A 12524-nucleotide genomic window follows, 5' to 3' on the forward strand; every position below is an offset into this window, starting at 1 on the left:
ATGATTGATCTCTCCAAGGAGTGTATCTACCTAATGTAAATGTTCAGCTCATTTGCCTGTCTTTTGTTTGGCTGGAAGCCACAGGAGCAGGTTCAATTTCAGACCTGAAGGGCAGCTGGGGGCCACAGTCTCAGGGGTTCCACCAGGCTCTATCAGACCAGCAAGCCTGGGGACAGTGCTGTTTTGCTCGATCCCCAGTGCCCAGCACTGGCCTGGCACAGAGTAGGTGCTCAATAACCGGGCAACTGATTTGTTGATTTAATTAAAAAATAGTGATCAGCTTGACTTTTTTTTATTATTGTAAAAATATATATAACACAATATCTACCAATTTAACATCTGATTTATTTTTGATGTTTCTTGAATCAAGCCATCCCCCCAAATTAAAGTGACTTATTAATGTATTATTAAGTGAAATTTATTATGTGGCATCTACCAAAGTCTTCCTATAAATAAACTCACACATCAGAAAAAGGAAAGAAATCTATTACTTTGGGTGGAAAATATCTGCCTGACAAGGCAAGGGCAACTATGGTGGCAGGTGCTCCGCACCCCCCAATTTTCAAGGCGCTCTGATGGTGCAGGTTAAAACATTTGGCTGCTAACCAAAAGGTCGGAGGTTTGAATCCATCAGCTGCTCCGAGGGAGACCTATATGAGGCAGACTGCTTCCGTAAAGACTGACAGCCTTGGAAACCTTATGGGGCAGTTCTACTCTGTCCTATAGGGTTGCTATGAGTTGGAAATGACTTGATGGCAGTGAGCTTGATTTTGGGTTTTCTCCCAATTTTCAAGAATTCTCTGCAATTTACAGTTTGCTAAGATCAGCAGGGCCTAGGGAGGGCTGGGGTCCTGACTCCCACTTTGGCCTCCGCCTTAGGGCTGTATCTTGGGGCCTGCTTCAGTTTCTCCAAGGATAGTGTCTGAATGCAGCATCAGTAGACTGTGGTTCAGTGGTTAGAGTCCAAAGCTCAGGATCAGGCCAAGTTTGGTGATTTCTCCAAATAAAGAAAAGAGACTAGTAGCAGGTGAGTGGAAGGGTCTGGAAACTCAGAGCCCCTCAGAGGGCAGGCAATTTAATTATCGGTTGGTTCTATTCTAAGTAACCTGAGGATCTAATTACTAGTGGATTGAACTTTAAGCAAACATTATAACAGATTCAACTGCAGGTAAGACTCCTGTAAACAACCCCAAGTAAACAGCTAGAAGCATCTTGGGCTCTTGCCAGGAGATGAAATCTTTGTTTCTGGAGCTTCAAGTTCTGGCTCAGTTCTGTCCAAGCCCCAGGCCCAGCTGCCCCAGGAGGTCTGTCTACTTCTGGTGTTCCAGGATCCAGCCGTGCAGCGGAGAGGTTGAAGGCAAGGCTAAGACCCACGTCTGCTGTCCCCGGGAGATGGATGTGGGGAGGCCTCAGGTCCACTGGCACACTGGGGCATGGTCCACACATCCTGTGAGGGCTGACTTCAGGGGCATGAAAGGAGGATGTGATGTGACCTGCTCAGGGCTGACTCAGGTGAGTCAGCAGGTGGATGAAGGAGGGCATGCTGGACTGGGGGTCCACGGGGTCACCAAGGCCAAAGCGCTTCAAGTGCAGCAAGAGCTTCTGGGCAAAAACCGGCTCCACCTGTGGGGGTGGGTGAGGTCATGAGCCAGCTCTTCTACAGCCCCCACCCTCCCCGCTGGAAAGACCAAGTGATAGGGCCTCCCCACACTCATTTCACAGGCTGGGTCATATAGAACAGAAGGTCATACAGCAGGTCAAGGGGCTGCTCCAGGACTGGAGGAGCAGGTGAGGGACCACGTGGGAAGACTGGAGGTGTGGCTTTCTGCTGGAGTGTGTGTGTGGGAGGTGTGACTCACATGGGCCATGACAAGCCGCTCCTCGGGCTGGCCTGGAGGGCCTGGGTACTCCTCACCAAAGCACAGACGGATCTGGTATTCAGGCTCCGGGTGGCCATCCCGCAGGTGGGCGCAGAGTTCTATGGAACCAAGACTTGGGGGCTGGACCAAGACCAGGTTTCCCACCATGTCCTGTTGTGAACCCACATTCCCATGGTGGGTGTGCCTGTGCCCACGTTGTAATGCCCACCCCATGCCCACTGCCACTAACTGATTATTTGGTGCCCAGGTGCCCACTTCATACCCAGCACCCCTGTACCAACACATGTGCTCCACTCCTATGCTTATGTTCACACCACCACCTCAAGCTGGCCCTGTGCCTAGGCCCCACACACTCAGTCCATCTCTGTGTCCGGTCCTCCTGACTCTCCGTGCTTCTGTGCCATGGCCTTTGTTTAGTGGCTAAGACACTTGCCTGCTAACCAGACGGCTGGCGGTTCAAACCCACCAGCCACTCCTCGGAAGGAAGGTTGGGCAATCCTACTTCCGTAGTGATACTGCCTCGGAAACCCAAGGAGGGGTCGCTATGAGTCGGGGCCGACTCGACGGCACATAACAACAACAACAACAACAACAACAACCAGGGCCCGCATCTCTACGTTCCCTTCCCTACGCCCAACGCCTCTGAGACACGCCTCTTGGCCCCGGTCCGCCAGCAGCTCCGCTGTTGGCGCTCTTACCCGCGAGAAAACGGCGCGTATCAAGCAACTGGCAGGTGCGCTCCCGCTCCAGTTTGTTGGGACGCGCGCGGTGCGGCGCCAGCGGGCCGCGCCAGTACACGCGGCCTTGGCACAGACGCTTGGCGAATACTCCCTCGGGCGCCACCCACAACAGCACGCCGCGCTCCAGGTGCGGCAGTAGGTGCTGCAGCGCGCGGGCTCCGGGCGGCGGCGGGGGGAAACAAACTTGCGCGATACGCTGCAGCGGCCCCAGCAGGTGTTCGGTGGCAGCGGCCCGCGGGCTCAGACAGCAACCCTCGGCTGTGCGCGCTGTGGCCTCGGTCACCAGCACTGCGCCATAGTACAGCCGCACGTGCAACCAGCAATCTGCGGAAACCGGAAAGGGGCATTGCCGGCTCCTTCCTCCGCCTCCACCCTTGTTCACCACTCCCACGCACCATCTACTCCCCAGTGGAGCAGGGGACCCCGAGGCCGTCCAGCCCCAACCCAAGAAGTTTGTGGCTATCCTTCCCAACCCGTGATAATAAATATTCTAGTATTAGTAACAAACATGATGATGATAATAAATAACAGCAGCTTCCAGTACAAAGGAACTAGTAGTATTTGAACTCAGTGTTAAAAGTGCAGGCTCTAGGTCATCTGAATTATGGGGGAAGGGACACTAAGACCCTCCCAGCCCCGACCTCTGGGATTGTGGCAGCGTCCTCCTGGCAAATATTTCGATGCTGACAGAAATAATAAAAGTAATAATGATAATACGACAGTGGCCCATATGAAGAGACAGTCGTGTGCTCAATGGTTAGAGCAGTAGGCTCCGTAGCCAGACCCTTGGATTCTAATCTCTCTCTGCCACTTAGGAGATCTGATTTGTTAGTAATGGTCCCAGGGTTACTAGCTGTGTAACCTTAAAGGAAGAGTCTTAATCTCTGCGTCCCGGCAGATTTTTGGATCTGTCAAATGGGATTAGTGGCAGTACTTAGATCATACAAAGGAGCTCTGGTGGCGTAGTGCCTAAGGCATTTGCCTGCTAACCAGAAGGTTCATGGTTCAAACCCACAAGCTGCTCTGAGGAAGGCAAACTGGGTGTGGTGGTTATGTTTGTGTGTCAGCTTGGCTAGCCCTGGTTGAGTGGCTGGGCAGCTGGTGGTAGTTATTCCCCATGATGAGACTGGCAATCAACTCCATGGTGGATCTACCACAAGCAGCTGAGTAGCTGCCTTAGGCAATGTGGTCTGCTTCCTGTACATAAGGAGAAGCCTTGGGAATGGTCTCTAGCTTACGGCACGCTTGGGCCCTGCATGTAGCCGTATTGCTGTTCAGCAGCCTGCCGTGCTCTGCCGACCTTGGGACTTAAAATGGACTTGAATTAATGGCCTGCCGTGTGGTTTGGTAACATTGGGACTGTGCCTTTTTATTTGTCGACCTTGGGCTTGTCAGCCTCAGCAGCCAGTAGCTGCCTGAGTGAAAAGCCAGTGGGCCGGGAGCAGGAAGCAGAGCTGAAGCCTAAGGGGCTTTCACACAACTGTAGAGCCTGGAACTTTGAACTCAGACTTAAAGCCTCCAAATTGTAAGAGAATAAACTCCTATTTGTTCAGCTTTGTGGTATATTCTTGTCAGAGCAGTACTAAGTAACCAGACCACTGGGCAATCTATTTCCGTAAAGATTTACTGCTTTGGAAACCCAATGGGGGTCGCTATGAGTCTGAATCAACTCAATGGCGGTGAGTTTCGTTTGGTTTTTCTGGTATGTCATAGAGCCGTGGGAAGTGCTTAGAAGAGTGTCTGACAGAAACTAAGCCCTCGACAAATGTTAGCTGCTGCTGTAATTGGGAGTCAGGGCTGGATGCTTTGAGTGGGAGGCAGAGGCTCGAGGGAAGGCCTTTAGAGTCCCTGCCCAGGTTGCTGAAAGGAGCTCTGTGGTGCAATGGTTTAGACATTCAGCTGCTAATTAAAGGGTCAGTGCTTTGAACCCACCAGTTGCTCTGTGGGAGAAAGATAAGGCAGTCTGCTTCTGTAAAGATTAACAGGCTTGGAAACCCTGTGGGGCAGTTCTACTCTGTCCTATAGGCTCACTAGGAGTTGGAATAGACTCAATTGTGGTGGGTTTGGTTTTGGGGTTTACCTGGGTTGCTGAGATCTTCAGAGGGGGCTTGGTACCCTGGGGGAGGAGAGGAAGCAGTTAGGCACCACCTCACCCTGGGCGCTTGGGTGGGTGGCATAGTCAAGATCCCAGGGGAGACAGTGAGGAGGCAGGGTCGGTGAGGAGAACCCATCCTTACTATGGTCAGCCAAAGGGTTTGGCAGTAGGGTGGCTGGTGAGGAGAACCCATCCTTACTATGGTCAGCCAAAGGGTTTGGCAGTAGGGTGGCTGGTGGCAGAGAGCCCTTCTGGGCCAATCTAGAAGGTGGCTTCTTGTCCTCATCCTCTGTGGTTAATCTAGAGCAGTCCTGAGCATAGGGAGAGAGGGTCGTGAAGGTGGGACGGGAGACCTGCGCCCACAGGTATTCCCAGATTGTCCCCACTGGGTCAGAGGGAAGTCTGAGTAGACAAAATACTGCTAGGTTGATAGGATCTTTGAGATTTCAGAGCACAGGACTGCCCTACACACACACACACACACACACACACAACGGGAGGTGAAGAGAAAGCTGATGTGGGTGTTAGGTGTGATGGGATCAGAGATCGTGCTTGTTGCAGTAGGGAGACAAGTGCTGGGGCAAAGTGATAGAGAAGTGAGGTGAGGGAGCTGGAGAGGCTAGAGATGGGGGACAGAGTGATGAGCAGATGCTGATGGGGACACTAGGGACAGTGGAATGGAGCCAAAGATGTTTGAGGGGAATGGGGACAAAACAATGAACCATAGATGATGGAGGTGAAGGTAATAAGAGTGACACAGACAGATGGAGCTAAGTCTAACAGGATGAATGAAGATGGAGTGAGGGACCCAAGGCTGATGAGGGAGACAGGATGAAGGAGGAGAAAATAGAGTTGATACAGATGAGAGACTGAACTGAACATGGTGGAGGGGATGAGACAGTGAGGCAGCTAGAGCTGACAGAGGTGAAGGGAATGGAGTGATGGAGCTGGAACTAACAGAAGAGACAGAGCAGAGGTAACAAGCAGTGTAGCCGTTAGGAGGGATGGAGGTGAGTAATGGAAGGAAAGAGGTAAATAATAGTGCTAGAGATCATAGAGCTCTGGTGGCGTAGTGCCTAAGGCATCTGACTGCTACCCAGAAGGTTGGGGTTTCAAACCCACCAGCCACTCCTCAGGAGGAAGGTTGGGCAATCTACTTCTGTAGTGATACTGCCTTGGATCTGATTCGATGGTAGTGAGTTTTAGACATCATAGAAACAGAAAGCCTAGGGCTAATGGCTGGTTTAGGGAGTGGTGACTGAGCCATGAAGTTACAGGGGCCAAAAGGACACACATACCTCATCTGTTCTGAAGGCCTGACCAGTTACTTCCCCAGGAGGTTCCTGCTGGTTCAGGGGTCTGCTCTCTTCAGGAAGAGCCCAGGCCTTGGTCACTGGATGAAGCAAGGGGACAGCAAGGGATTGGATAGAGTAAGAGTCAACTGAGGTGACCCCAGACCAGAGGATCCCAGCTCACTGAATGACCTTAGGCAAGGCACACTTCTCTCTGGGTCTCAGTTACCCTCTAGCCAAATGGGAAGACAAACTAGATGGGCTGAGAATTCTTCTAATTTACCAGCCCATAAGTTTAAGCTCAACAAGTGTACCCTTTCCCATTTTACAGTTGGGCAAAGTGAGGCCCTTATTGCACAGATAGCTGCCTGGGGCCACTACCTCCAGGGTCAGGATAGTACCTGGGCCACAGGTGCCCTTGGCTACAATCCGGTAGACCTTGTAGGGGTTGGAGATGTCCAGCTGGTTGCGCTCGCGCACCTCACAGAAGTCGGCACTCTTGTTGAGGGCACAGCGGAGCCTCGTCTTCCACGTGGACGGTTCCTCCTTGTCAGTGCCCTCCAGGTGCTTGCCCTTGTACACAGCCCAGGCCTGAGGGTGGGCAGGGGTACTTGGGGAGGAACAGCCTGGGCTGGGGCCATGCAGAGGGAAGAGGAGCCACCTGGCCTCCCACTCTCTTTCTATCCATCCACCTATCCATCCATCCACCATATTCTTTGAGCTCCTACTATATTCCAAGGCCTGAGCTAGGGGCTGGGGAGTGATTGGAGAACAAGACAGACATCAAGGAACTCACAGTCGAATTGGGAGAAGACAGCTGCAGGTAGGTAAACACGAATACTATTATTCCAAGTTACAGATTGTGATAAATGCCAGAAATGGAAAAATAAGGAGATGGGATACAAAATAATGGCAGTAGTTTGCTATCATGTGGACTCTAGATGATTAAAAGAACAAATGTAAGAGAGAATACCAAAACCAAACTCCCTGCCATTGAATCGATTCCAACTCACAGTGACCCCCTTTGGGTTCCCGAGGCAGTAAATCTTTACAGAAGTAGATTGCCCAGTCTTCCTTCCATGGAGTGGCTGGTGGGTTTGAACCGCCAACCTTCTGGTTAGTAGTCAAATGCCTTAGGCACTATAACACCAGAGCTCTTTAATGTAACAGGTAAAACTGTAAAATTAACACAATGCAACATAGGAGAAAATCTTCTATGCTTACTTTCAAGAACTCATACCAACCAAAAGATATGCATTAAACACATTAGAATGATTGCTCATTGCGGGAAAAAACCGAAAAATCAAACTCACAGCCATCGAGTCGATTCCGACTCACAGTGACACCCCCCCCCCCATTGAGTTTCCAAGGCTGTAAATCTTTATGGAAGCAGACTGCCTCATCTTTCTTCTGTGGAACAGCTTGAAGGTTCAAACCACCAACCTTCTGGTTAGCAGTCAAATGCCCTAACCACTACACTACCAGAGTGTCTCATTATGGGAGAAGTACTAAATAATCCATAAGGAAAAATAAGGGTGACCAGAGAAGACCTCTTTGAAGAGGTGACGTTTGCATGAAAAGAAGGACCTGGTGTGACAAAGAGGTAGGGGAAGGGTAGAAGGAACAGCATGTGCAGAGGCCCTGAGGTAAGAAAGAGATTAATAAATTCAAGGAAGGCTGGAGTAGAGAGCTCAAGAGGAGGGTGGTAGGAGATGTGTCATTTCATTTATCACACTCAGGCTGAGGGGGTTATAACTGATGAACTGCACTCAATTCATTGCCCCCAGAGACCTCAGGCCTCCTGGGAGACACTGACACCAGAATGGGAAAGCACACTGTTCCTGGGTTGATGCCACTTGCCAGTGAGGCTTGATTTCTTCCTCTGTCTACTGTTCTGATAATACCTCACCTCACACGGTTATGGTGGACTTAAGATGAGCTGCTCTGTGCAAAGTGCTTAGCATGGCACCTGGCACACAGTTAGTGCTTATTTATTGCAGCATTTATTCACGGCATTAAGGAGGTGCTAACTCAAAGGTGGTGTGGGCACAGGAACTATTACTTTCAATGTGGGGCCAGGGACTATGCTAAGGAAGGCTGCCCAGAAGGAGAGTTTGAGAATGAACTCCATGATGACAGGGGTCTTTGTTTTGCTTGGGTGCCCCAAGCTCCTAGAAAGATGCCAGGTGCACAGGAAATGCTCAATAAATATTTGAACTGGGCCTTGAAGGATGAGTAGGAAGTTGCCAGGTAGAATAGAGGGCTCGGTCTGAACAAAGACCTGGCACTGCGGAAGGACAGGACATTCAGGGGACACTGAGCAGTCTGGTGTAGCTGGAGCCGGGAAGGTGTGTCAGGATATGTGTCTGTGGTGTGAGGAATGGACAGAGGAACCAAAGAAGAAGAGATGGGTGGAAGCCAGGTCATGAATGTCCTTGAAGGTCAAGCTTTGTCCTATGGGCTTTGGGGCACCAGGAGGGTCTGAAGCCAGTGTGTTAGTGGTGGGTTGAGGAATGAGTCAGAGCAGCCAGAAGGAATCTCCCTCCTCTGAACAACAGCCCATCTTAAGCGCCAGGCTATGCAACCACTCAAGGAGTTCTAGTAGCATAGTGTCTAAGGCACTGACTGTTAACCAGAAGGCTGATGGTTCAAACCCACTAGCCACTCCTTGGAAGGAAGGCTGGGCAATCTACTTCCGTAGTGATACTGCCTCAGAAACCCAAGGAGGGGTCGCTATGAGTTGGATCCGACTCGATGGCACATACAACAACAACATGCAACCACTCAGTCAACATTTATTGAGCACCTGTTGTGTGCCAGGCACTATGCTTGTTGTCACTTTGAGCAGTTTAGTCTGCTTGAGAAGACAGACTCATGCAGGGCGCTTAGAGTTCAGAGAGAAAAGTGTTCCAATGGGGGAAGCAGAGGGAATGAGGGTTGTTGTGGGAGGAACACTGAATAGGAGCCTAATTAATGCATTAAATACATGAATGCATCAGGGAAAGCTCTGGGGACAATGGGAGTTGGTCAAGTGAAGAGAACAAGGTTTCAAACACAGAGAACAGCATATGCAAAGGTCGAATGATGAGAGAGAAATAAAACAGAGAAACTGAAAGGACAGTCAGGGTGGATCTGAAGCTGGGACAGGGAGGGAGGTGCAAAAGATGAGGCCAGGGAGGGGCTATTCACACAGGGCTTTGTGGCCTTGATCACAAGGGCAATGGGGAGCCTGGGAAGGAATCTGAGCAGACTGGCATTTTAGACAGAACACTCTAGAGCACCGAGGGGAGAGGGGCAAACGCTGGAGATGGGGGAAGCGGGGAGCCCACGGGGTCACAGCAGTTGTCCTTGTGAGAGGTGGTAGAAGTGGGGTCAAGCAGATGGACTGAAGAGCTGGTCGGGAAGCAGGACCAGCAAGCCTCCCTTGCCTTCCTCCCTCTGCCAGGGAAGGTGAGGCAGAAGAGGAGGGAGTAGCCGGGGTCTGGGTGTCTGGCTCTGGAGCCTGGTGGCAGATGGCATCATCTTTCATGCTGGGAAACACAGAAGTCTGTGGGGGTGGGCTGATGGTCCAGACAAGCTGATGCACAGGGACAAGCTGAGTGTGAGGGGCCTGGGGGCCATTCAGGAGACAGCTCTTTCAGAGGCAGCCATGCTGATGTACCTGGGGCTTGGAGGGGAAGCCCTCCTGAGGCTCCACACTGAGGCCACACAGAGGAAGAGACATGAAGAGGGCGGTCCAGGAGTGAGTGCGGGAGGCCCCAGCAGAGGTGGGTAGGGGAGGCTTAGAAGCAGCCGCTAGGGAGGTAGGAGGAAGAGAAGGGGGAGGCAGAGATTCTGGAAACCAAGACAGAGTGGTTCAAGGAGGAGGGAGGTCCAGACCCAGCCAGGGCCAACGAAGATGAAGCACGTCCTAGGGTTTGGCAACTAGAGACCTTAGCAGGAGCAGGAGCCAGACTGAGGGGAAGAGGGGTACAAGAGGGTGGGTGAAAAGGAGATTGCTTGGGGGTGCTTCCTGCTGTGGATGGGAGACTAGAGGACAGAGATGGGGGCTGCAGGCTGCTGTGGGGTGTGGGGTAATCACTATGGCCTGATGTGTGACTGGTTGTCTTTTGCTGATTGGAGTGATTCCAGTTTAAATGCTGGTGAAAAGGAGCCGGTCTGGAGGCAGTTAGTGACTACCTGGAAGAGAGGCCTTCACTGGGGCAGGTCTCTGAGAGGGGCTGGTGTTGGAAGCACTCCTAAGGGTTCCCAAGTTGCGAGTTGGCTGCTTGGGGGTGGGAAGTTGAGGGAATTCCCTTTGGTGGCATCTCATTTCCCTGTAAGGAGCTCTGGCAGTGCAGTGGGTAAGGCATTTGTCTGCCAACCAGAAGGCTGGTGGTTCAAACTCACCAGCTGCTCAGCGGTAGGAAGATGCATTCTACTTCCCTAAAGATTTACAGCCTTGGAAACTTTATGGGGATCCCTATGAGTTGGAATGGACTTAATAGCAGTGGGTTTTGGGTTTAGTTTCCCCATGGAGTGGTGGGAGAGGCCCCCTGGGAGGCAGGTTATGCAGTCCTGGCTGACTGTTTTTACAGGGTGTCTGGGGTCTCCCATATATGGTGAGCACGATCCTCTACCTAAAAACAACTGAGGCCAAAGGACCGAGAGAGCGGCTCCACGTCTCACAGCACTTTGGTCGGTCGCTGGGGTCACGCGCTTCCAGAGCCGAGAGCCAGTGCGCCGAGGTTGGGCGTCCCCCAGCCTCGCTCCCTTACCCTGAAGAGCGCCGCGTCCTGTTGCACCTCGTAGCCCAGTTTGGCCGCGTGCTTCCAGGGAATGCGGAAGATGGTCTTGTCCGCGTCTTCCCAGCGCAAGCCCTCGTAGCGCCCGCTCTCGATCTGCGCCACCAGCCAGTCGCGGAGGCGCAGGGGAGCCCCAGACCCCGCCATGTGGACCTCTTCCTTTCCGCCTCCACCAGGAGTCGCCGACCTTCCGGGATGCAGTGCGCGGGCGGGATGGGGGCAGGTTCGGGGCGCACGGTGCCCGGACGGAGCGCGTCTTGGGGTCGCGGGGCCGCCTGGATGGCGCGCGGTGGCTGCGAAAGTGAAAGTTTCCGAGGCCAGGTTTCGATTTCCTTCCTGCCCCCGCTCCAAAGGCGCGTTCCTTTGTTCTTTTCGCCCCTCCCCGTGACAGGCTGGCCAGGAGGGCGTCGGGCCTCAATCGAGTTGATGGGACACCAAGACTGGCAGGAGGGTGCGGGGTGGGGTAGTTTGGATCCTGCCTCACCCTTGCACCTGTTCTGTTCTTCCCAAACCACCTGGAAATGTATCCTTCTCTTTCTAGGACCTGGACTATCAAGCTGGAAAGGCGTGGTGATTCTCAAACTGTAACTCTGAGGTGTAGTAAATTCCATAGTGTGGCTTTTCTAGCCATAAGCCTTTATAAACGCTGTGGTGGAATTTGCCATGAGCAACTGAGTAGTAGCTCTTGACTATTAAAAGTTATCCACCTGGGGTATTTCTGTTGGAGCAGCAGGAAGCAATCTTCTGGGAAGTTCTCTCTCTCTCAGGTGTATGGAATTCTGATGTTGGGATTGGTTAGTTTGGCCATTCTGCTAGGCTCAAAAAGGAGCCCTCCCAGAGGCAAAAGGAGTCTCTCTGCTGGCTAAGAAAGATGTGCTGCAGACAGAAACGTGCTCCTGAGAGACATGAGAGACACACACTGCTGAGAGAGATTGTCAGCTGAGAGATAGCAGGCAGAGAGAGACTGAGCATGTTCCTGAACTTGAATTGTAGCCTGTTGCCTTCCTAATAAACCCCATAATCTATGAGTTCTGTGTGGCTACTGCAGCAAATTATTGAACCCAGCAGAGAGGTGGTGGGTGCTGCGGGACGAATGGTTGCTGTCAGGGTTGGTGAAAGGGCTGGAGGGAGCCAGCATGTCTGGCTTTGCAGGAATAGGCCTTGGGCTACTGATGGTGATTGTCTTTCTCTTGTGGGGTTAGAGGAGGTCAGCCTCCTTGCCCCTTTGGCAAACTCTTATCAAAATCTGGGGAGTGTGCTTAAAACGCACACTCCTGGTTTGAATCCCCCTGCCCCAAGATCCTAATGAAGATGGTCCATGTGCCACACTTGGAGAATGGCTCCTGGCATTGTGGGAGTCCTATCCTTGGCTGGGCCTGGCCAAGCTTTTTCTTGGAGCATCTGGATTGGCTCTCACAACAGTAGATGTGCTAAATCCAATGACTTATTTTAATGTTAAGGAAACTGAGGCTCAGAAAGGTTAAGGCTTTACATCAAGGTCCCGCAGAGGCAGGATTGGAACCTGAGTCATTGCTCCCAGAGCCCAGGAGCCTAAATTGCCCCACACTGACTCCCAACAGCTGGAGTATATCTAGCGTAGGACTACTGGTGGACTCTTTGACCCTCCTGGAAGGTACATGTGTGCCTCTGCATTTCCTGTCTTTTTTACCTCTCATTAAACAGTCAAAGGGGGGTCTATGCTAATGAAATAGGTAGACCAGACTGCTCCACTC

General features: G+C 52.0%; 1 protein-coding gene across 1 annotated transcript; it reads right to left on the reverse strand.

Moving 5' to 3' along the window:
• Window positions 1-1497: 1497 nt before the first annotated feature.
• Window positions 1498-10938, reverse strand: LOC103191836 (interferon regulatory factor 4-like). The gene is made up of 6 exons (XM_007934714.1): window positions 10765-10938; window positions 6409-6598; window positions 4701-4736; window positions 2579-2944; window positions 1860-1978; window positions 1498-1623 (listed from the first exon to the last, which is right to left on the reverse strand). Exons 1-6 carry the CDS (start codon window positions 10936-10938, stop codon window positions 1498-1500), a joined length of 1011 nt encoding a protein of 336 aa, XP_007932905.1.
• Between the last annotated feature and the right edge of the window lie 1586 nt (window positions 10939-12524).

Source organism: Orycteropus afer, unplaced genomic scaffold (genome assembly GCF_000298275.1).
Source record: "Orycteropus afer afer isolate SDZICR_OR568_19922 unplaced genomic scaffold, OryAfe1.0 scaffold00020, whole genome shotgun sequence".
Lineage (NCBI taxonomy): Eukaryota > Metazoa > Chordata > Mammalia > Tubulidentata > Orycteropodidae > Orycteropus > Orycteropus afer.

What these genes read in the sequence shown, in the direction of transcription:
- LOC103191836 (XM_007934714.1), bottom strand. Translation starts at nt 10,938, where the DNA reads ATGGCGGGGTCTGGGGCTCCCCTGCGCCTCCGCGACTGGCTGGTGGCG. An exon ending in TGAAGATCTCAGCAACCCAG is followed by an intron (nt 2,945 to 4,700) that starts GTAAACCCCAAA and finishes CGGTTTCCGCAG; the next exon opens with ATTGCTGGTTGCACGTGCGG. An exon ending in AGCGGCTTGTCATGGCCCAT is followed by an intron (nt 1,624 to 1,859) that starts GTGAGTCACACC and finishes CCACCCCCACAG; the next exon opens with GTGGAGCCGGTTTTTGCCCA.